Source organism: Brachyhypopomus gauderio, chromosome 8 (genome assembly GCF_052324685.1).
Source record: "Brachyhypopomus gauderio isolate BG-103 chromosome 8, BGAUD_0.2, whole genome shotgun sequence".
NCBI lineage: Eukaryota > Metazoa > Chordata > Actinopteri > Gymnotiformes > Hypopomidae > Brachyhypopomus > Brachyhypopomus gauderio.
This window is the reverse complement of record NC_135218.1, coordinates 10,252,678-10,277,036: the sequence shown is the minus strand read 5'-3', so window position 1 is coordinate 10,277,036 and position 24,359 is coordinate 10,252,678. Positions and strand designations below refer to the sequence as shown.

At 43.6% G+C, this 24,359-nt stretch overlaps 2 protein-coding genes and 1 long non-coding RNA gene across 5 annotated transcripts; 1 reads left to right on the top strand and 2 right to left on the bottom strand.

Moving 5' to 3' along the window:
• Window positions 1–870: 870 nt before the first annotated feature.
• Window positions 871–4,811, bottom strand: myl9b (myosin, light chain 9b, regulatory). Of its 2 annotated transcripts, none has more exons than XM_077014314.1 (4): window positions 4,668–4,811; window positions 1,829–2,030; window positions 1,430–1,591; window positions 871–1,128 (listed from the first exon to the last, which is right to left on the bottom strand). In XM_077014314.1, exons 2-4 carry the CDS (start codon window positions 2,010–2,012, stop codon window positions 953–955), a joined length of 522 nt encoding a protein of 173 aa, XP_076870429.1. In that variant the 5' UTR covers window positions 2,013–2,030; window positions 4,668–4,811; the 3' UTR covers window positions 871–952. The 2 variants fall into 2 exon arrangements, with proteins under 2 accessions (XP_076870429.1, XP_076870430.1); XM_077014315.1 differs by lacking the exon at window positions 4,668–4,811 and adding an exon at window positions 2,129–2,236.
• Window positions 4,812–6,983: 2,172 nt separating this feature from the next.
• LOC143521442 (phosphatidate phosphatase LPIN3) lies at window positions 6,984–21,431 on the top strand. Of its 2 annotated transcripts, none has more exons than XM_077014311.1 (20): window positions 6,984–7,114; window positions 13,489–13,689; window positions 13,815–13,910; window positions 14,011–14,252; window positions 14,377–14,484; window positions 14,636–14,744; window positions 14,844–15,672; window positions 15,814–15,907; window positions 16,120–16,325; window positions 16,434–16,527; window positions 16,655–16,724; window positions 16,859–16,951; window positions 17,153–17,244; window positions 18,329–18,467; window positions 18,602–18,750; window positions 18,843–18,929; window positions 19,186–19,338; window positions 19,433–19,547; window positions 19,688–19,791; window positions 19,915–21,431. In XM_077014311.1, exons 2-20 carry the CDS (start codon window positions 13,498–13,500, stop codon window positions 20,054–20,056), a joined length of 3,114 nt encoding a protein of 1,037 aa, XP_076870426.1. In that variant the 5' UTR covers window positions 6,984–7,114; window positions 13,489–13,497; the 3' UTR covers window positions 20,057–21,431. The 2 variants fall into 2 exon arrangements, with proteins under 2 accessions (XP_076870426.1, XP_076870425.1); XM_077014310.1 differs by lacking the exon at window positions 6,984–7,114 and adding an exon at window positions 11,344–11,424 and having other exon boundaries at window positions 19,915–20,095.
• LOC143521444 (uncharacterized) lies at window positions 8,340–22,860 on the bottom strand. The gene is made up of 2 exons (XR_013132752.1): window positions 22,418–22,860; window positions 8,340–8,758 (listed from the first exon to the last, which is right to left on the bottom strand). It is a non-coding gene; the product is annotated as an uncharacterized LOC143521444 (long non-coding RNA).
• Window positions 22,861–24,359: the final 1,499 nt, after the last annotated feature.

Genomic DNA, 24,359 nt, shown 5'->3' with positions numbered 1-24,359 from the left:
TTCAGAGTAATAATAAAAATTTTAAAAATCATGCAAAATTGTATTTACATGTATGTCAATCATGGAAATTTGTTGAAACCATGCAATATCATCTTAGAAGTGAGGATCTCTGTATTCACAGCTGGATCTGTAATGATGGTGTGCCAAATTGTAATACTGAATTGATTTACTTTCAGTATAACATTATGAAAAATTACTTTCTAACTTCACTAAGGTGTGAACTTAAAGGCTAATTTTACTGGCATTCTAAAACACCCCAGTGTTCTCAGTCTGGAGGAATGGGTCTCTTAGAGGCTGAAAGTTTGTATGTTTGCTGAAATTTGAATTTCTTTTGAAAACTTTCAAATCTGAAAGTAGAACCGACATAATTAAGTATTCATCGTTGCACTGAATGCTTTGCACACACAATCCCTCAGGTTACTGGGATCATTCAAACATGCTTCATTCATACCACAGTCAAATAAGCACAAACCCTGTACAGGGCATTAAAGGCGGGCCCCGGGCCCTTTGGTCATCCCACACAACTCCTTCACCACATGGACACGAGGCTATAGTTTCTATATTTACTATGCCCCAGTCAACTTCATATCAGTAATAAACAAGTTTGCATTGGACATGGTTACATGTTACAAAAGTTTTATATTTTGCTGATATTTATGTTTGCAAATATTGAATACCTGCAGAGAAAGAAGTACACAAGCCTATGGATTACAGAATATTCTTTTAACAGAGGAAAATTGAGACAAACCATTTTAACAACTGAGTCTAAATGTGACTTGCAGATTAACATCTTCATAATTGGCACTTATTTTCCATCAGTATCAGGGATGAGTGTGTGTATGTATAATATATATACATCAGAATCGGGTGTGTATAATAATAAATGGTTTTATTAGTCATCTTCCCTCTTATGTACACAGTTTTCTGCAGCCAGCCCCGAGTGTTTAAGGGCTTAGATGTCATCCTTGTCTTTGGCTCCGTGCTTGAGGATACGAGTGAACTCGGCATAGTTGAAGTTCCCTTTCTTGTCGATGGGAGCCTCTCTGAAGAGCTCGTCCACCTCTTCGTCAGTAAAGCGATCGCCCATAGTGGTGAGCAGCTCTCGCAGGTGGTCCTCATGGATCACACCTGTGTGGGAGGAGTCAGAGCTTTAACCAGGCCGCGGTGCAGGTTAAAGTGGGAAGCACTCGGACATCACGCCGTTTTTAAAATGGGAGCATGTGTAAATGTATGCAACAGACAACACCTGTCCAAATATGGACGAGACCGTCACAGCTGTGGAAGTAAAGTTTTCCACCTAAAGCTGATCTTAGAGTAGGTACAGCTCACCGGAGCCATAACTGATCCAAGATCAGTTTTAGGCTGAACATATCATAGCTGTTGAGGTGACGTTTTGTCTAAAGCTGATCTGGGATCACGTGTGGCTCACCGGAGCCCTCCTCGTCGAAGCAGGCGAAGGCGTTCCTGATGACGTCCTCGGGATCCGTTCCGTTCAGCCGTTCTCCAAACATGGTGAGGAACATGGTGAAGTTGATGGGACCAGGAGCCTCGCTCATCATCCCCTCCAAGTAATCGTCCGATGGGTTTTTACCTGCACACAGGTGCCAGACGCAACAGGGCGGGGCGGGGCTTGTGAGACCATGAATCAAGCAGAAATATGCGACCGGTGCGTCCGCTAGCAATGCGAGAGCCGCCGTAAATCCAGCAGTTCCCTTTGAAGTCACGACATAGAGTTCGAAAGACGCGAAAAGGAGGTCAGGAAATCACGCAGGCCACATGCCATATGCGTTTGTACATTCTAACCGCAGGTACAATGTCACCGACTTACCCAGTGAGGCCAACATGTCATGCAGATCCTCTTTGTCAATGAATCCGTCCCTGTTCTGGTCGATCATGTTGAAGGCCTCCTTGAACTCCTGGATCTGTGACTGGTCGAACATGGCGAACACGTTGGAGGTGGCCCTCTGGGGCCGCTTCTTGGTGGTTTTCCCCTTGGCTCGCTTGCTGGACATGGTGGCACCTGGCTGGACCTGGAAGAGAAGGAGAAAAAGAACGCTGTGGCAGCCGACCATGGGAGCTCAGACGCCGGACCTCCAATAGGCGAGATTTGGATTTTACGTGTAGTTACCAGCGCTTGAACAAAGTACAGCTCTCGTTAGGTGTCCTACTGCTGTCTACAGCGCGGGCTTCAGCCTGTGACTGGTGGGAAGGTGCAAGAGGAAGCATGGTGTCATGGAGCATGCCGTGGAATGCGGTCTCCGTTCCAAACCACAACACCAGTCCTTCTGGGAAATTTTTTTAGTGAGATCACCTCTACTCATGTAGCCATGACAGGGAGCCAGAAGATTTGTGTGCGGGCTGCAGTGGAGTCAGTCAAATGCCTGTTACTCCCTCAACCATGCAGCCAGACAGAGCCTGCCGTGTGTGTGTGTGTGTGTGTGTGTGTGTGTGTGTTTAAAACGCTTTAAAATTCTTTGCATGTTCAATTGCAGTGGTTTGTTTTGTTATTGGGGGGGGGGGGGGGGGGGTGTTTTTGATATAGGTTTGGCCTGTGTTGGTCAAGCCCGCCCCAATCCGGGTGTTGGCTCATACTGGAAGGATGCCTGGTCAGAAATGTGACATTTCACAGTGCAACACAGCCCTTGCCAAATGTACATTGAATGTATAATACTCCATTAAGTATGTCAAGTATGCCCATGTACACAGATAGACCACTCTGCTACGAACAATATTCTTCTGTGTGCTCCCTTTTGTACGGCAGGACTTTCCTGTGGGAAGTTCCCAGGAATCATGTTTCAGCACAGCACATCCCTGACAATGTCAATACAAAAACACACACACACACAGACCATAAATACTGGGACAACATCCACAGATAACAGGCAAATATCTCAGTAGCCACTTTACACCATGAAAACAGAATCCAGCCCAGACCTTTGATATAGTACAGGCAGTCTATCCACTGACCTCACACATGCCTATTTTAATAAGGAGAGAGATGAGAGAGAGTGCAAACCAGCCATGACTCATAACATAACAGAAGGTCGTGCGTTATGGGCCAGAGGGTCACGCAGGAACACACTAGCAGTGGCAAAGTGAGGCCATCTCCTTAAAATTTGATGAGTGTACGTAACAGCAGCTGTTTGTTCACTTGCATCTTCAAAGGCATCCTGGACGTCCATTGTTAGCGGGCGCTGTGCTTTTTTACAACCAAAATGTTAGTGAAGGGCAAAGTGATGCCGACCACAAGAACCATGAACACCACGTTTATGTTCAGTAGAAGTATGGGCACTGCGGTCAGGTAGGCATCATTTTCCTTTCTGAACATCCACCACTGGCCCAAAAGCTTATCATCTCTCATTATCGCCTGCTATATAAAATAAGCAAATGCTCATGAAGGTCTCGTTGGCGTGTGGCTCGTGAGGCGTGTACGTTTTCTCCTCGGGTCGACTCGCCTTTGTCTCCTTCGGCGTGGACAATAAGATCAGCTCCAGTGGCTTTCAAACTGTCACTTCAGAAGGGCAGCACCTGGAGGCCTGCTGCACTCTTAAATACAGAACGTACTCTCCACCGGGTTAGCGTCACGATTCACTTACTTCTGATCATGCTCTTCCATTATTTTTATTAGTTTGGTAACACATTCCAGTTCACTGCGTAGAATACGTGTAAACTGCCATCTTGTGTGTGCTTTGAGAGGGCAAACTCAGACAAACTCAGGAAGCTACAAACAAGGGGCAGCCTGGCTTGGTTACTGAACCGAGGGTTTAAGAGCAGACATAAAACATACAGAACAAATAAACTGAAACCACCTCAAAGTTGCACATTATTTTACAAATACTGCCCAAGGTTCTAATGCTACCGTGTTGGTGGTGAGAACATTAAATCTTACCAAAAGCTTTTATGACTATCTAATGATTTGGTTTGTTCTTCTGTGAAATTACTCATACATTCTTTTCAGGCCTCTGGTCTCTGGATTTAATTTTCCAAAACAACACAAGCCACTCACTTTTAACCTCTGAACCCTGTCAATTCTGGGAACACAAACATCAGGCGACACACTGACTGTAGCCCCGGATGAAAACACTGTTCCAGAGGGGAAGAAATATAAGCAATCAGTGAGTTATGTCTGAAGTGTCTTTTGGGGCAGCTTTCCGTCCGCTTTGGGTCTGTGACTCTCAGAAGAGGAAACTCTCCTCACTTTATGCACTATCCATGTCAGATGAAGTCTTACATGCCGAGATGAGGGACCATGCGTGAACAACAGAATATGCCTGACCACACTGGCCCCGCATTGCCACGGACACACAGGCTGGGAGCGCATCAAGCCTGGAATATGGACATCATGCACTGAGAGCAGTCTAAACAGAGAACTGGAGACATTGTTGCCTCTAATCTTCTCTGTGGGGGCCAAATGCACAACTGTCCGGATCACCCTAAACGACACACCAGGCTTCAGCTGGACTCTCCCGCCCCTCTGAACGTCCTCTGCTGAGTGGACCTGACCGTGAACCACTTCTAGAGCGACATAACTGAACACACGTCAGCAAGCTTTATCCATCACAGCTGATGGCAACCACAGTAAGAGTGCATTACACACGGCAAGCCCAGCTTTGCTAAACAACACACACATGAACGCTATGACAAAAAAGGAGAAGAAGCCTGCTCACCTTGTCTTCAGGTGATGATGAGATTCCCCACTAGGCTTTGGGAGATGTCTGTGGTACAGAGAGAGGGAAGCAGTCACTCACCCTCTACAAAAGTTTGTTTAAAGCATCAGTTTAGTGCTGTAACCCTCCCATTCTGCCATTGACCAATCAGGGGCCCCGGTTTTCCAAAATGGGGCTGGCCCAACAGAGGGATTTAGCCATATAAGGGAAAAGAATGTGCAGGCTGTGACTTGCTCCTCTGCCTGCACCACAGAATGGAATAGGCAGGAATGGCCGAATTGACAGAAACACAGATAAGGCTGGCCTTATTTAGAGAAAAAAGTCATGCTTGTGTGTGTGTGTCTGTCTCTTTCGTCTGTCTGTCTGTGTGTGTGTAGAGTGAGGGAGAGTGGACATGGGAGATGCTAAGATACTAATATGTTTTATTGCGATTAATATAAGAGAACCACGCTGCTGTCCCCAGGAACAGCCAAACGCTCCTTAAATAGGCAGTGAGACAGTGACAAAATACAGTGAGCCAGTCCTCTGGAGGGGAAGCCCCTGCTCCAGTTCTGGATCCAGTGATCTGTCTTCTGCTCCTACCTCAATACTTTGCTTATCATCTGAATGCACTTATCTGCAACACAGTTGCGCCATGTTAAAGTTTTTTCAACTTTGCAGCTTTAACTGTAGCTTATACATAAGTTTCTGTGATCATTTACATAGTGTTTGAATGGGTTACGTTTTATAGTTAGGTGTTTACACATGATAGATAACATTATGCCTAGCTGATATCACTGAAAGAATTTATTGTAGCCTGTTTAATGTTTTGGAAGTTTACACCGTGTTTAAACAGTGGCTGTGGTGGTAATGGAAAGACTGTTATTCCACATTAAACACAGAACCGGGTGCTCAGTTCAACACAGCAAACAGCACAAACCTCCTCAGTATCACAGCACACTGAAGAGAGAAAAGAGGCTCACATTCATAAAACGCAAAACCCAGGACTGCACACTGAATCGAAATTCTGAAATGGGGGCTTGAATATAAATGAATAATAATTCTGAATACAAAAAACACCTAAATGAAATGGTTTAGAAAAAAGAAAACAGGAATAATGCCGGAGATTACATACACAAATATACATACATATACAAGCCATCAACCAAGCTGGTTTAAATTAAATTTAGACATACTTGTGATAAAACACTACAGAATAAAATATACAGAACCTTCTTCAATTAACAAAATGCAAAGTGAACTAACTAAAGAGACATCTAAATCAAATCAATATTTAGTGTGACCACCAGCATATATCCACAATCTGGTGGGTGTTTACATATACAACCAGAAGCCAAAGGTTTTTTAAATATAAATATTGTACATGCATTTACAGAATTAATATTTTAGACGCTATGAATTATTCATAGCGTCAATATTCTAATTATTCTACAAGATGTGCTGCATAGATATTACACAAGCTATTGTAGAATATTTCACAGAAATAGTTATTTCACATTATCTGTGTTCACTATGGGTAACTTTGTTATATTGAACTCATACAGAGCTTAGTATAGTGTGTAGAGCTCAGTCTATAGAGAATATATAGTTCAGTTCTTTATGGAATTCAGTTCTTTCTAAAGCTCGTTGTGGAAAACAACTTTGGTGCGGAAACTGTTCACTGCTCATGTAGAGTGCTCCTTGGGGGACCCTGTGGTGCTGTCCTGAGAACAGAAGGGCCAACAGGTGATGGGCGGGGCTGAGATGGGCCCTTTACGATGGGGCATGCTTCTCACAGGCATGGGGAGCTGTAAATATCTTTCAGATGACGCCAACTCTGTGTGAAAGTGGCATCCATAACTATTCCAGCATTTGTGACTGCATCTCTATCAGCTTGCCAAATGGTAAGAAAACGAATATCAAGCGCACAGCCAAAAGGTGATCTAGCATTTTCTGTATTGTTTAAGATTATCTAATGGTCTTTGAAGTGTTGGAATTCAGTCAAACTTATGCTTAGATTTGGAAATTAAAAAATAAACCCAGTGCTGCTGGTTTTGGTTTTTTTAACACATATGTCTCATAGTCAGCTGCTGTACATTGTCTTATTGCTCTACGTAAGCAGTCAGCTTAACTGTATATGTGCACTTTAGGGACTACTGTAACCCGGGGAAATTCCTTGTATATTCAGCACTCTTGTCCAATATAAATTATTCTGATTTGATTCTGACAGTAAAATTCTAACTATCGGCAGTTCATGACTGACTCTTTACGCCCTCTAGTGGCCATTGTCGATATTGAACAGATTTGACTTGTAAACAGGGCGGGAGCAATGGTAGGCGTGTCTTGGCAAACCGAGCTCGTGTATTGGATAAAACTGTGATTGACGTTCTTACCGATTCCTCGCGTTGAAAGTGTTTCTAGGCGTCCGGAAGTTTGACACGTTTCTACAAGAACTCGTTATTAAAAAGGTAAGATCAAAACATTAACTGGTTAACCTAGCGCTATAGTTGCGTATTTGTATTGGAAATAAGGGACACCTAGCTAATAAATGTTCCAAATACATCGTCCGGTATTAAATCTACAGCTAGTTAGTTAATTTCCAGTTGCGAAATGCATTTTATTTGTCATTGTCTTACAGGCTGACATTATTATTAGGTTTTGTGATGTCCTGGCAAGAAGCTGTCAGTTAATTTAACAATTGAACTGTTAATTTAGTCACCTAACACTACCAAAGAACTCGTTGTTGTTTAGGTTAGTTACTGGGCGACCATTGGGTTTTTATTCCATTTATCGGATACATATGCATATTTTATCTTTTTTAACTTTTCCGATAGTTATCTAACTTAATTTGATTTGGAGTTATCTACCCTAGCTAGTGCAAAATGTATATTTACCAGGTTATTATGGCTTCTTGTAGCCAGCTAGCTGACAATAGATCCAATATTTGACTCCGTGGCGAACAAGGTGAAGCACTGTATATGTTCATACTTAACACTGCTGTATGTTCAGACTTAACACTGCTGTATGTTCAGACTTAACACTGCTGTATGTTCATACTTAACACTGTATATGTTCAGGGTTCACACTGTATATGTTCAGACTTAACACCACTGTATATGTTCAGACTTCACACCGCTGTATGTTCAGCCTTCACACCGCTGTATGTTCAGCCTTCACACAGCTGTGTGTTCAGGGTTCACACCGCTGTATGTATAAGTAGACACTCCAGTGAACACTTGCTAAAAATGAAGGAATTGGACGATTGGAAATCAAAGCCACTTTGCATTAAAAAAAAAATTATAGTATTGGCATGGCTAGTATTTATTTTTATTATTTTGTTTAGTTTAACGTAAATTAGGCTAATAACTAAATAAAATTAGTTTCCATATGTACATTTTTGTATCTATTGTAAATAAGCAACTTAACACCTGCAACGAATTTTTAATACAGTCTTAATATAGTCTTAATATTGTCTTAACATGATAATATTAATATACAGTTAAAACATGGAACTCATTCTGATCCACCATAGTTAATTTTTAGACTACTGTATATTCTTAGACTTAGAATGATCTACATGTTATCTGTACGTAAAAGACACTATTAAATCTATATTTTTATTTGACAAACAGATGCAAATTTCATAAATTCAGCATCTAAGCAACAGCTTTAGAAGCCAAGAATACACACTGATTACATTAACTATTTATTGAAGAATCATTAATAACAGTAAACACGTATGCGTTCAGTTTAATCTCAGTACACTGCAGGGCTTCTCTGCCAAGAGAAAGAGGAGTGTTACACCATCACCTAGAAGATCTGGAGCAGAACTTTGAGCCCCGAGGAGAACGAGTGGTCAGGCTGAGGGACATGGGAACTATAGGCTCCGCCCCTCCCTCCTCCACGTTTACACTGTGTGGATCCAGTCAGCCATATGTGGCTGTTCAGGGTGCTATGAAGTCCGACGATGTTCTGACGAAGTAGACGATGAAGTCTGACGATTCCCAGTGCTGTTTGATTCCCAGTGCTGTTTGATTCCCAGTGCTGTTTGATTCCCAGTGCTGTTTGTTTCCGGGGCTCATGTTACAGAGCAGGGAGAGGAGTCTTGTATTCTGGAATATAAATTGATGAATATCAATTAAAGCGAGTTCAGCATGGATTTGTCCATTTGTTCTGACCTGTGTGAGTAAGGAACACGTACAGTTGTGATCAAATTTATTCAACCCCCACTGAAATAAAGTGTTTTGGCCAGTTTGACATTGATTTTGATCATTTCAGTCATCTTATTTACAATTATATCAAAGAGGCACTTATAAATTAGACAAACATAACATAATATTTATGATGGAATAACCACAAATGTCTTTACTGTGCTCACATCATTATCAGTTTTATTCAACCCCCTAGTGACATTATTTTTTAGTACTTAGTACAACATCCTTTTCCAGTTATGACAGCTTTCAAGCGTGAAGCATAGCTTGACACAAGTGTCTTGCAGCGACCTATGGGTATCTTAGCCCATTCTTCATGGGCAAAAGCCTCCAGTTCAGTCACATTCTTAGGCTTGCGCACTGCAACTGCCTTCTTTAGGTCCCACCAGAGGTTCTCAATTGGATTTAAGTCTGGTGATTGCGATGGCCACTCTAGAATGTTCCAGCCTTTCATGTTCAACCATGCTCTAGTGGACTTGGATGTGTGCTTCGGATCATTGTACTGTTGGAAGGTCCAACGTCTCCCAAGCCGCAGGTTTGTGACTGACTCCATCACATTTTCCTCCAAGATCTCCTGGTACTGAAGGGAATTCATGGTACCCTGCACACGTTGAAGCTTTCCTGTACCATTAGAAGCAAAACAGCCCCAAAGCATAATTGACCCCCCGCCATGCTTCACAGTAGGCAAGGTGTTCTTTTGTTCATAAGCCTGGTTCTTCCTTCTCCAAACATAGCGCTGGTCCATTGTCCCAAACAGTTCTAATTTAGTTTCATCTGACCACAGTACACTGTCCCAAAACCTTTGTGGCTTGTCCACATGACTTTTGGCATATTGCAGTCGACTTTTCTTGTTCTTTGGAGTCAGCAAGGGGGTGCGTCTGGGCGTTCTGGCATGGAGGTCTTCGTTATGCAGTGCGCGCCTTATTGTCTGAGCTGAAACTTCAGTGCCCACATCTGACAGGTCTTTTTTCAGTTCCTTAGCAGTCACGCGGGGATTTTTCTCCACATTACGCTTCAGGTAGCGCACAGCAGTCGCGGTCAGGATCTTCTTTCTGCCACGACCAGGTAACGTTTCCACTGTGCCCTTTAACTTGAACTTGCGAATGATACTTCCGATAGTGTCTCTTGGAATATTTAACAACTTCGCAATCTTTTTATATCCATTGCCATTCTTGTGAAGAGCAATAACCTCTTCTCTTGTCTTCTGGGACCATTCTCTTGCCTTCACCATGCTTGGAAACACACCAGTAGATGTCTAGAAGGAGCTGAGTATCACAGTCCTTTTAAATCTGCCTAATTGGTGCTTATCATGCTTGATTGCTGCTCGTTGACATCCACAGATGCTTTCAATACCTGATGGAAAACACTGGAATGAACCTCTGTTCTTAGGAGTGGTAGTCGTAAAGGGGTTGAATAATTGTGTCAATGAAGAAATCACAAAAAGGCCATTTAATACTTTATGACAAAAAAAATTGATGCTATCTTAGTTGCATTTAGTTCTTTAACAAGTCCTTGTAAGATTTCATTATGAACACAATTACAAATGTGCACTGAATTCCATAAAACCCTTCGCAGCATTGGGGGTTGAATACATTTGATCACAACTGTAGATAAGAATGGAGAGTGTTCACGGCTCAAGCACTTTGACTGCAGTCTGCAGTCTCTTCAAGCCTCTAACACTACGACTCCAGTCTGTATCAGTCACTCTTCACTTCTCCTTCAGTCTGCTGCCAGCTGAGATTTTAAACCCTTGTCCACACTGACTCTGTCCAGGAAAACCTCCGTACACCGTTTCATCATCTTGGTGTGCCCGTTCCTCTGGTGTGGGGGAGATTTCCCAGCAGGCACTTGGCACATGATCTGGTCCCTCGTAGGACTCACAAAAACTACAGATCTGTGGCAAATGAGCAGTCTTGCCATGTTGGGGTCTGATAAACTACATTACCCAGCGCTGACTGGTTCGTTGTGCCGCCACACTTTCTTTCTCCCTCGGCAGTGACGTGACGGCCACATTCTGCCTTTGCCCTTGATGCTTACAAAATGCTTACAGGTCTGTTTTCAGCTCTGTCCATTTTCAGACCTTCCCACGTGCACATGAGCGCACAGGCCACACCTTGTGAATCAGCACAGAAGCATGAGTGAAAAGAATGGCTGAGTCAGACACAAACTGATGGCACGTCGTGTGTGTGTGTGTGTGTGTGCGCGCGTGTGTGTGGTGGTTACTGAGAGCTGAATATACTGGGTCTCTCTAATATTGTTATCAGCATCTCACATCTTTGTCAATTCCACATAGACACTGACAGACAGGCTCAGTAAAACCACAGAGAGAGAAGTGAGTAGAGAGATTGAGATCCTGCTTCATCACTGGCTCGCTCCAACATGGCTACTCCACACACTGACATCTAGATGGTCGTCCCTGGAGATGTGTGCATTCAGAGAGGGGGGTGTAGTAGCGTAGTCCTGGTAATGTGTCTCAACTATGGGGATGGTTCTGCTCCCGAATGGCGACTGGAGAGCTGAGGGTATCGGGCCTTCCAGGGAAGGGTCAGTTCTGCCCCTCACTGTGGGTAAGAGATCATACTTCCTCTCCATTACCACTGACGTGTCTAGATATAGCCAACTTGATGCTTTCATGACCAGCCTGTTTATGGCTTGGGTGTATAGTTCCTCATTTTAAAATATCAAACTAGAATAAAAAGAAAAAAGATTAGTGCTAATGGCTAATACTATGTTAAACCATTTGGATGATCCTCCTTGGTCATGTTTTCTGAGGCTGTGAGTGCAATATAAAATTATAAAAAGATAACACATGCTGAAGTAAGCTACTTTTCACCCGCTGAGGTCAGAGATTGAGTGCAGCTATCTGTAATCATGTTTGGTCTTGTTCCTGAAGTCACGCCTGCTAATTAAACAGAAACAGTCGGATCAAGTTGGAGCACTCGTGAAGTTTTGAAAGCATCCGAATTTAGCATGTTATAATCTACGGATGCAATAACGTAATCACAAAGACTTGTGTTCTCACAGTCAAGGCCCTGTTTCTTTATTACGTTGCAGAAATGTATCAAAAGAAGTGATGGTATGTGGCCCCATGTCTACTTTTCTAGTAGGCCTGTAGCTGACAGTGAATTGTGTCAGTCGAATTTGTTTCTTCTTTGGTTAGTTACATTTTTTCATAGGCTACCATTTTTCAATTTTCCATTGGCTTGAGTTTAAGGGATGATTTAAATCACCTTAACATAGTCAAAAGCAAGCAACACGGTCGAGAACATATTTTAAGCATTTAAATGTCAATAAATAAATAAAATAATAAAAATTCTATATGATCCAAGATTTCAATTGCAGCCTGTTTGAATTCTTGACAGAATGCTAGGCTACCATATAGATTTGAATAAAAACAGGACAGTTGTTAACAGCTTAATAACAGCAAATTACTTTACTTCATTTTAACCAATAAAATCAACATTTAAATTAATAAACAATAATCAGTTTAAAAATAAATTTACAAAATATCAGATGTCTTCAATAGGCCCGCTTCTTTATGTCTGTTTAAACAACTGATAACTCTTAAGGAAGAACAAATTAGCAAATTACATAGCCTAATTAAATTAGACTTGGGAACAGACTCGAAACACTTGTTAAATCTGTCCAGATTATTCCAGAATGGCCACCCAGCTACACAGCCTGCCATCTACAATGTTGTTGAATGAGAAGTGAATTCTTGCGTACAGAGGTTGCATTTATGTTTTTGTGTTGGCCCAAAGTTTGAAATGCTGCCATACTTGCTGCACATTCCTAATTGGAAATGTTGTCCCTGTGCGTTTTTAACTGCTCTTTTTTGGCCTGTTATTTTAATGCACCATGACTGACGAGAACTAAAAAAAACAGGTGGTGTTTGGATCGTGGACAGATGATTCAGCTTGTTGACTTTCAGGGGAAGGCCCAAGTTTCTAGCTAATTCTTTTCAGTGAGAAGGTGTAATCGTTTTTGCGGAAGCTTCAGATCCTACCCTGATTATCCAGATCCTACCTTGATTTATCCAGATTCTACCCTGATTTATCCAGATTCTACCCTGATTTATCCAGATTCTACCCTGATTTATCCAGATCCTACCCTGATTTATCCAGATCCTACCCTGATTTATCCAGATTCTACCCTGATTTATCCAGATTCTACCCTGATTTTCCCAGATCCGACCCTGACTAACGCATATCCTACCCTGACTAACCCAGATCCTACCCTGACTCCGTCATTCTGTTTCTTTGTACCCATGGAACACAGTCATAGCTAACTGTTACTACAGGCTTGTCACCGAGTCATTGTGCAAATGTTTGAAATGTTATTGAAATGTAGTTACAGTTAAAAGAGGCTGTTAAGTCACTATTTTGTTTGATAAAACAATTGACCCAGAAAAAGAAATATTTGCTACTTCATACTGAATATTATTATTTAATTCTAGTGTTGTTTTCTTTGTGTTGGTGCTATGAGCTTAAATTGTTTTTGGAAGAGCGGTTTGTCACTTATCTTGAGCATACATCTTACTATCTACTCTTTTCAATACGATCGTCATTAAATCTAATAAGTTGTTGGTGTTCATATTACCATATTTTTATATATATTTTTTGTACTTTCAGTCCCAGACCATGAACTACGTGGGTCAGTTGGCAGAGACGGTCTTTGTGACCGTGAAGGAGCTTTATCGTGGCCTCAACCCCGCCACGCTGACCGGTGGGATTGACGTCATCGTCGTGCGGCAGCCGGACGGCAGTCTCCAGTGCTCCCCTTTCCATGTGCGCTTCGGCAAACTGGGAGTCCTGCGCTCCAAGGAGAAAGTGGTGAGGCACGGTTTGGGGAACATGGACCGCCCGTCTACAGAGCAGGGCCTGTGGAACGGACTAGAAGGCTGGATTACTCTGTGGCGGGGGGTCTTATTCTTTGTTGTCTGCCATTGTATTTTCAGGTGGATATTGAGATCAATGGTGAGCCCGTCGACCTGCACATGAAACTCGGGGACAATGGAGAGGCGTTCTTTGTGGAGGAAAGCGAAAACTTGGAGGTATGTGCTATAAGGTGATGAAATGGTCATCAGAAGCTAACATGCCTTATTTTCAGAGGGCTGTAAAACATGTGAGTCATCACTACCATCGCTGTGTCAGGCAGGGGTGCCGGCCCATCTCTGCACCTCCCCCATTCCCAGCGAGGTTCTACAGGTTTCTGAGGTGATGGAGTCTCCCTCCAGTACCGCCTCGTCTTCCTCCTCCCGGCGGAAGAAACGAAGGCGGAAACGCGCCCGCTCTGACGCACACCTCCGGGAGGAGGGCAGCTCGTCCTCGGAGGAGAGGGGAACCCCGGAGCAGGAGCTCAGTAAAGAGGAGACGGTGTCACTCATGATGACCAGGTGTGTTTGGTTTGTAGTTACATTGAAGCTCCTGTCAGTCAATGATATGTTTAAGTCTCAACATCAATAGCTGATCAGAATTGATCAATTGTGTGTGTGTGTGTGTGTGTGTGTGTTTCCACAGTAAGTCTGTGTACTACTCTCTTTCTGAGGAGCCAAGCGAGGATCTGACTTGTTCTCAGACCAAAGACCTGCATCCCCATTCTGATCAAGAGTGTTCTCCTGTTGAGAGGTATCAACATTCATCATCACCTGAACCTTTGCACCTTAATGTAATCCCATCTCTTCTCCTAATACAATAAATAAAATGTATTCTTTGTCCTTCTCCACCTCTTTTCTCTCTCTCTCTCTCTCTCTCTCCCTCCCTCCCTCCCTCTCTCCAGTGTTTTCTGTAGTCGTTCTTCATCCCCCAAGAGTGACTCTGAGTTGTTGGTGAAGCCTCAGGAGACACCAGGCCCTCAAATGCAGTGGAACTGGGGAGGTTTTCCCAAGGTGTCGTATTTTCACCCCCTCCCCTTTTACAACCTTAAAAGTGACCTTGCTGTGCCTGAGAATGAAAACCTAATTGATGATGTGTGTCTGACTCTTAAGGTGTGCCAGACAGAACGACCCGGAGAGCTGCCCCGTGTTCCCTCCTCCCCTTTCCTCCCCTCTAACCACTCCCCCATAATCCCCTCTGACCACTCCCACTTCCGCACCATTCAGCGGCAGGCTTCATTCGACATGGAGTCCTCCGCCCCCCTCACAATGGTAACTGTGCTGAGACCAGAACCTCGGACTTTTATAACGGAGCCTTGTCTCTCGGATAACCTGCCTAGAGTTTCACATTCCACGCCGAATGAAACGTCGGACGCTTCTCAGCCCAGATTGCAGGCATCCCTACTCAGGCTGGCCCAAGGGGAGACCGTGCAGCCTGCAGACAGGGCGGATCCACAGCACGTATCGGGAACGAACGCTCTGGATGGTCCAGTCGATTTCATGGTTAACACAATTAGCACATGTAGCACAGACTGTAATGCCAAAATTGCTAATACACATAACTGCGCTAACGGCACTAGCTTAATCGGCATTTCTCATGCCATTGGTGCAAATACTGTTGTGTCATATTCCCCTGACCACCAGAGGTATGGGGTTGATGCTGTTAGCATGGGTTGTTCAGAAACATTAGCTACCTCAATGGACTCAATCAGTAAGACCACTCAGCAAAGCACAGCAGAGGTAGCTTTGGCGGACAAAGACGGTAGCATTGAAACTTTCACCAAAGGACAAGCTGAGGAGGAGGGAGGGGCATGCGGGGAGACTCAACAGACCAATAAGGATGCAGAGACTCAACCCACGAAAGCAGACATCCGATTGGAGGAGGTGCCAGGCTCCTCCCAATCCCTGTCTAAGGCAACAGAACCCCAGGAAAAGAAAAAGGGTGGGCTTTAGGACCTGCACATCCACACTGTGAAATTCAACACTGTTGTAATGAGTTGAATTGAATTTGAACATCGCTTTCCTTAAATCCAGATGAACGAGTTTCCTTTTTCACAATCTCTCATTTTGATTTTGTGCACAGGCAAGCGCAGTCAGCATTTAGGGCCAGCAGACATCTATCTGGATGACTTATCCAGTCTAGACCCCGAGATGGTTGCACTGTATTTCCCAAGAAGGTGAGAGTTTAAATTCCCCTGCATCTTTCCTGGGTGACTGGTCTATGGCACACATGCTGTACTCTACTGCTCTGCAGTAACAGCTTGCAACGAATCTGTGTGTGTATGCATCACAGCTTATTTTTCAGTTTGGTCCAATAAAAACGCAGTAATAAGCAGGCTCGTCATAATTGGACTCCCCGTTCCTTTGTCCCATTTGACTCTTTGTCCAGTGACAGCGACTCAGCTCTGCGACCTGGCACCGAGCTCAGCTCCGCCCACCTGCCCTCCCCACAGTCCGACCAACAGTCCCCTCCACCTCTGAGTACAGGCAACGTGGACAGTGGCATGGAGTACCTGTCTGACTCCACCACTGACACGCTGGACGTCTCCATGTCCCTCTGCGGGACCAAGGACCACACCAAGCAGATCAACAAAGGTAGACAAAGGGTGCATGATGGGAAAGGAGAGGTCGGCTGTCCTCGAGCGTCACTGTTGACTCGGAGACAGTCGTCCAAGCATGCATTTCCTGTGCTCTTGGTTGCAGAGAAGTTTATGGAGCATATTGTCAAGTATCAAGACCTTGTGAACAATCCTGGAATTATTGAAGATCCAAACCTTGTCGTTTGCATCAATTCGAAGTTGGTGAAATTCTTCTAATTTATAAAACACAACAACAATGTGTAGGTGTTTTTCAAGAGGGGGAAATAGCATGTTTTGCCTGCTAATGACTGATGGTGACTGATTTTCTGATGCTTACTTTTTTAGTTACTACAACTGGGCAGTTGCTGCTCCGATGATTCTGTCAATGCAAGCATTCCAGAAAAATTTGCCAAAGGTACACACACCTGTTATAGTTTAGAAAGCTTAATCCAGTTACTCATGGAATTAAGAGCTGAATGGTACATGCAGCCCCTGACGCATGACTCACTGTATGAACGAGAAAGTGTTTTTCAACCTGTCTTCACTCAGACTGCAGTTGAACAGCTGGTAAAGGTTAAGATGCCCAAGAAGTCTGGCCGCTGGTGGTTCTCCTGGAGAAGGAGGGACATGGACAATAACCAGGTGCAGTTGTAGAAGGAAGGAGTCCACGATAAGCAATGAGTCTCGGCTGCTGAGGCCAGAGTCCTGCTCAATGCTGAATTCTGACACCACTTCTGCTCCAGTTATTTCTTAATCCTCCATCACCACACAGTTGAGGAGAACAGAATTGAAGTTACATCATTTGTCTCATTTTATTTTATTCTTCATTTCTTCTTTTCTTAGGCAAGTTCTAAGCCAAGCTCAGGTGAAAATCAGCTTGAGGCCTCCTCTTCCTCCCACTTATCCTCTTCCTCCCACGTACCTCCCTCACTTAAGTAAGACCCATGTTTGTGTTTACGCTCATTGTCCTTTATCCTTTTGTCTTTTTACTTGTGGAAACGCATTCATTAGCCACTTTAGTAGGTGTGCCTTGCTTGTACTGGGTTGGGCCCCTTTTAGCCTTGTGATCTGCCTTAATTCCTCGTGACATAGATTTAGCAAGTTGCTGGAAACATTCCTCAGAGATGTTGGTCCATATTGACATGATTGCACTATGCATGCTGTGAATCTCCTGTTTCACCACATCCCAAAGGTGCTATGATGGATTGAATCTGGTGACTGAAAGCCATTTAAGAACAATGAACTCATTGTCATGTTCAAGAAACTAGTTTGAGATGATTTGAGCATGGAAATGGCACGTTAACCTGCAGGGAGGAGCCATCAGAAGATGCACACACTGTGGTCATAAAAGGATGCACACAGTCTGCAACAATACTCTGATAGGCTGTGGCATTTAAACAATGTTCAGCTGGTTTTAAGGGTCCCCATGTGTGCCAAGAAAATATCCACCATTACACCACCACTAGCAGCATGATCTGTTGATACGGCAGGGTGGAGTCATGCTTTCATGTTGTTTACAACAAATTCTGACCCTACAATCTGAACGTCGCTGCAGACATCGACACTTGTCAGACCAGACAATGTTTTTACAGTCTTCTGTGGTCCAGTTTGGTGAGCCCAGGCAGATTATAGGCTCATTTGCCTGTTCTTAGCAAACAGGAGTGGCACCTGCTGTGTTTTTCTGATGCTGTAGCCCATCTGCTTCAAGGTCTGACATGTGCATTCAGAGATGCTCTTCATACCTTGAATTGTGAGTGTGAACATCTGCCGTGTCATGGCCTGATTAGGTAGTTGTGTTAATGAGCAGTTGAGCAGGTATACACAATGAGGTGTGGGTGAAGATATGATTACATTATTATTATTATTATTATTATTATGTCTTCTCCTGTATCAAGAGGCTCTTGCAGTTACTGGACGTTAGATGTGGATGTCTTAACCATTTTGTCTTTAGAAGGATCCCATTTGTTTTAATAGTGAAAATAAAAGCCAACATTCCTGTGTGTGTCTGTGTGTGCGTAGGGATTACTCCAGCCAGCTGTCCAGTGACGATGATGTAACTCACTCCATGAAGCAGAAGAGTGGAGTTGAAGCCACTGCGGCCACGCAGGTCTTGAGTCAGCTGTACTGCAAGACCCTCCGCCTCAGCTCCCAGCAGATAGTACGAGCTCCACTAACCTGTGCACCTACCACACAGAGGCCCACCCCCGTCCTGTTTATACACACTCTCCTTACTCATATTCATACTAACCTTATCCGTGTGTGTGTGTGTGTGTGTGTGTGTGTGTGTGTTAGGAAAGTCTGAATTTACGGGAGGGAGCAAACACTATTGTGTTCAGTGTAACTACTCAGTACCAGGGAACCTGTCGTTGTGAAGCAGCCATCTATCTGTGGAACTGGGATGATAAAGTCATCATCTCAGATATTGACGGCACCATCACCAAGTGCGTATATGTGCAGGCGTGTGTGTTTGTGTGTGATTTGACAATTTCACATAAGTCTGTGTGACTAACATTGTTAAACTTTGCAATTCCAGGTCGGATGCGCTGGGTCATATTCTGCCACAGTTCGGAAAAGATTGGACCCACCAAGGCATTGCTAAACTTTACCACAGTATACACCAGTAAGAGACACGCCTGCTCGCAAACATCTCCACCTTGTGTGTCCGCTCCCACAGAACCAGCAGAAGAAAAGGCTGCCTCACTCTTCACACAACACCCTCATACCAGACCTGCTGACCCAGAGACACAAGCACTTCCAACTTCCAACACACGCATTTCCAACAGAAGAATCAAGGCATGGTAGCATGGTGGTGGTACCCTGAGCAAAATGATACCAAGGCTAGAGTTGTGTGTGTGTCTGTTACTGCTTTTCCCCAGAAATGGCTACAAGTTCCTGTACTGTTCAGCCCGTGCCATAGGCATGGCCGACATCACTAAGGGATACTTGCAGTGGGTGAATGAAAAAGGCACCGTATTGCCTAAAGGGCCAGTGCTACTCGCGCCCAGCAGCTTATTCTCAGCTCTACACAGGTACATGGACACGCGCCCTCTGGTGGTTGACCTTTGTTGTGCTATTGAGTGGTTTTGATGTACTCTTAATACATTGCTCACCTCTTGTTTATAGGGAAGTGATTGAGAAGAAACCAGAAGTGTTCAAGATCACGTGCCTGAATGACATTAGAGAACTTTTCAATCCACATCAACAACCTTTCTACGCTGCTTTTGGTAACAGGGTCAATGTAAGCACGACTCCCATCGGGTGAAGGGGAACCAGCAGATTCAACACGTCTCTTAGACGCTCGTGGTGTGTGAAAGGTTTTCACAGACTAACGTGTATCTGTGTGTGTGTCTCGGCGTGGTGGCGTTGGTGTGGGTGTAGGACGTGTTCGCATATAAGAAAGTCGGAGTGCCGGAGACGCGTATCTTCACTGTGAATCCTAAAGGAGAGCTCATACAGGAGAAAAGCAAGGGCTTCAAGTCCTCGTGAGTAAACGCACACACACACACACACACACACACACACACACACACACACAATAACCAAGATCACGGACAATAAAAAATATGTATTATAATGGGTGTTAAACTTTTGCTTGTGTTTCCCAGGTACAACCACCTCAGTGAGATGGTGGAACATGTCTTTCCTCTGCTGTCTAAAGGCCGGACTACGTCCTTCGATTACCCAGAATTTAGCCACTTTAGCTACTGGCGAGAGCCCCTGCCTGCACTGGACCTCTCCTCACTCTAGACGTCCTCTGCTTCTGACTCGCAATCATACTAGTCATAAGTAAGACATACTAGTCTTATTTTCTCACATTACCACAGCTAGAACACTAAACAGATGAATATATCCCGGGACCCACAGTGCAAAGTGGAGCGTTTTATATGCTATAGCATAAACTATTATACATTTGTCACTACAATATACACTAGAAGATATATCACGAAGTGGGGACTGCATGTGTGCATAGCCTAAATAAATTCAACTCTCCTTTCATTGCCGAACATACATGTATGTTCAAATGTAGAGTATGCTAAGCTACGGGTGAAAAGTGAGATCTTGTGACATTTGCATTTTACAATTCACACACACACACACACACACACACTTGGTTTGGCTGGTATGCTAAACCAGTTACATCTAGACAATGCTTGTCTCCCACGAGAGAAGTGATGCAGCGGTGTGGTTGGACTAGGCAAAGATAATCGCAAATTCATTTCAAACGAATTCACCATCGTGGCTATAGTGTGTCTTCAGACAGGCTCATGCCATGAAGCAGTCCTTCACATTAATGCCAAATATGTGACCATCCAATTCTGTCACCGCAGACCGCGGTTGCACAACTCATAAATATTACACTTCTGATTGCTTCTTGTCCAACTTTGTAGTCGCTGGATAACATTGCATCCTATGATTAACGTTTTTAGAATCAAACTTTTTATTTTTATATTCCGTTTCTGCGAGAGATTGTACTTAAACGTCAAAATGTATATTTGTGTGTGCATGCATGAGAGGCACGTCATTTAGGACTACCTAATCTTGGAGAATAGGCTTACATTAACTGCCTTCCAAATGATAAATGATGGGTTAAGGAACACACGTCGTACTACACATGATGGAGTATGTGCAGTTACACATGCAGAAAAGGTGCAACTGTCTCAGGGTCACAGTGTAACACTGGCAGTTTGTTTCGCACGTTAATATGAAATGAAATGGAAAGTGCAATGCAGTGGCAAAGGTCTAAACATTACAAATCTGTGCTTTATTCAACAGAAATGAGAAAGGGCTGATGTTCTATACCTACACTTTTTTTGAATGGATGTCTGCGCATTTCTGTAGGATTTAGGACGTTTTTTGTAGACCATTTTTTCATACCGTACTATTTATACCAGAGTCATGCATTTTGACATAGGTAAACGAATGACAAATGTCAGTAATGATCGAATAATACTGCTTTTCAGTAGGTAAAGCTTAACATGTAACTTAAAATGATGTAAAATATCGTTCTCGAGTATATGACACTTGAGCTGATGAAACCACTTCATGTGAATTGGGATGATTGTTATTCCGAGAAATTATTAAATACAAAACTGATATTTAAATTAAAAAATCCTTGTCTTATTTCATGGCTACAAGCCAGCATATTTGTAACGATACTATTTAACATAAATGTGGGGATGTGAAGGTGGACAGCTGAATTGTAATGCTCGCTTGAACCCTAAGCAAAAAGATGTGTACACACACATACACTTGCTATACTTATACTGAAGTATACTTAATAAAATGAACTTTAAGTATACTACCTTTTTGTTAAGGGATGAACGTTGGACTCCGACACGGAAATGGCGGTTCTATCATAATTATATTTGCTCATGTCTGTAATAAACGGGGAAAAGATGAAGGTAAAAACGACTCCCACACGGAACTAGGTTAAAAACACAACTGGAGATCCGTCACGATGGAAACCGTTAGTACGCTGTGCTAACAAGTTTTGACAAATAAAACTAGGACAGCTGCTAAGAGTTTTGGATGTTTTGGGATACTCCCTGTGTTAAGATCGTGAAATGTGAAATTGTCTTTAATAATTTTTAAAGCGATTTCCCTTGTTGATCCACCATAACCACGTTACACACGCGTGTCTTCCGGACGTGGCCAGGTGCGTAACGACAGTTTACATCGTAGATAAATTCGTTTTGCATAGACTACTCGCAACGACAAAAGGGTAAAATATTTAAGATTTACTAAACTAAATCTTAAGGTTCATTTTCTAATAGACTACGGCTGTAGTCTGTGACTTCGGTTAAGACGGTACTAGGATTAGGGTTATGGTTAGGAGACTCCTGAGGCATAAATTGATACAGTATAAATATGGAGCTATCGCGGGTGTATAGTAGCTCATGTTTGATCAACCTTTCGGTGCGTGGCTTTAAGATCATGCAAGGTCTTCTGTGCGAAAGAAGCTTAGTTTAGGGAGCTTAAAATGTTATTGGTTGTGAGAAATCGAATAGAAAAACTCTTCGAAGCCTAAATGTAAGACTATTAGATATATGTTTGAATTACTTTTGAATTACTTTGTGCAGATGAGGGAAAACGTATTTGGAGACTTACCAGTATTGCGCTCTGGTACAGAATTATGAGAGATGCACACATTGCCTTTAGATTTTTCCCATGCCGCTTTGGACTTGTGACTTGGCTGCTTCTGTCTCTGTTTTTCAGACCGTCACTCTTTTCTGTGAACATCTGGAGTAAAGTGCCAGAACACAACATTCCCACAGAGGAACCTTAGACATTGATCAAGCAGCAAGAGGTGTACTGTAGTGACCACAGACATGGAGCACAATCATGAGTGTTATTCCTCTACCCAGAAGAAAGACGAATTTGAGATGGTGAATGACTTAACAGAAGCTTTTTCTGCAGTAAGCACACCATCTGATGAGCCAGGAAAATATATGTCAAGATTAACTCCGGTGATGACACAACTCCAAGATAAGATTACACATGTGGATGACCTGATTGCCAAGGTGATGGAAGGAGAAGTTGCAGTCAAAGCATCAAACGCTGCCCTTAGACTAGAGGTGAAGACAGTACTGGAAGAGATGGCGGAGCTTCTGAGGAACTACAGCACAGCAGGGATGAGTCTACTAGAGGCTCGGTTGAGGTCTAGAGAGGAGGCTGTGGAGACCAAGGTCCGGAAGGTGTCAGATATCCGTGAGCAGCTGAAGGAGGCAGAGCTCCAGGCTAACACCCTGTTGGAAGAGCACGATGAAGTCAGATTCAGCGAAGGGATTCTTGACATTGAGATGCGCACTGCCAGCCTGATGTTAGAACCTCTGGAGGTTGCACAGAGTGACGCAGAAGCTCCAAGCACCAGCATGGCAGGCATGTGTGTGGAGATGGAACGCAGCAACTACCAACTCCGTCTCAATCTTGGGGCAGCCCAGCGTCGTTTACGAGCTATTCTGAACCCTTCAGAAGTGACTTTTGATGCAGAGACACTGCATCCTAATCTGGTCCTTTCCGAAGATCTCAAAACAGTGTCTTTTTCTGTTGCCAAACAGCCATATCCAGCTGGACCCAACAGGTTCACCAGCTTCCTGCAGGCACTGAGCTCTCAAAGTTTCTCCAAAGGAGAGCACTGTTGGAGTGTGGTGACTGAAGGCTGCCCCTGGGTGCTGGGGTTGTGCTACAGAGGGCTGCCTCGATGTGGTAGTGGAAGCGGTCTGGAGAGCAGTACTGGCGCTTGGTGTCTGATGTGGTGTAATAACCTTCTCACGGCATACGAGGGAGGCCGGGACGTGCCACTGATGCGCACCTCGTCTCTGCAGAAGGTGGAGATCCATCTGAGCTTCAAAAACAACAACAACAACAACAACAGTGTGGCATTTTACAGCATTAGCAGCATTAATGGAGCCAAAACTCACCTGCATACGTTCAGTGTGAGCTTCACAGAGCCTGTCTGTTTGGCTGTGAGGATGATGTCTGGTCATCCTAGTGCTCGAATAACATTGTGTGAATAACATTCAACTATGTGTAATGGTACTTATTTACATTTTGTTAGGCAGACAATGTATTTGATATTCTCAATAAATAAAGTGCATATTTTTAAACTCGATTCATTCAAATATGTAATTGTCTGTAGTAAATGTTATTACATTTGACAAATAGTTATTTTTTCTTTACGATGTTAAGAACTGTCTTTTTCATTGTTTTGTTATTATTATAATAATAATGGTGCAGTGTTAGCACTGTCGCCTCACAGCAAGGCAGTCTGGGTTCGATTCTCGGTCTGGGCTGCTCTGTGTGGAGTTTGCATGTTCTCCCTGTGCCTTTGTGGGTTTTCTCCAGGTACTCCCGGTTTCCTCCCACGGTCCAAAGACATGCATGTTAGGTTGATCGATCATTCTGAATTGCCCGTAGGTGCGTGTGTGTGTGTGTGTGTTGGCCATGCGGTGGACTGGCGACCTGCCCGTGGTGTACCCTGCCTTCGCCTGGAGATGCTGGAATTAAGCAGTTCGGATAATGGATGGATGGATACTTTTTTGTTTGGAGT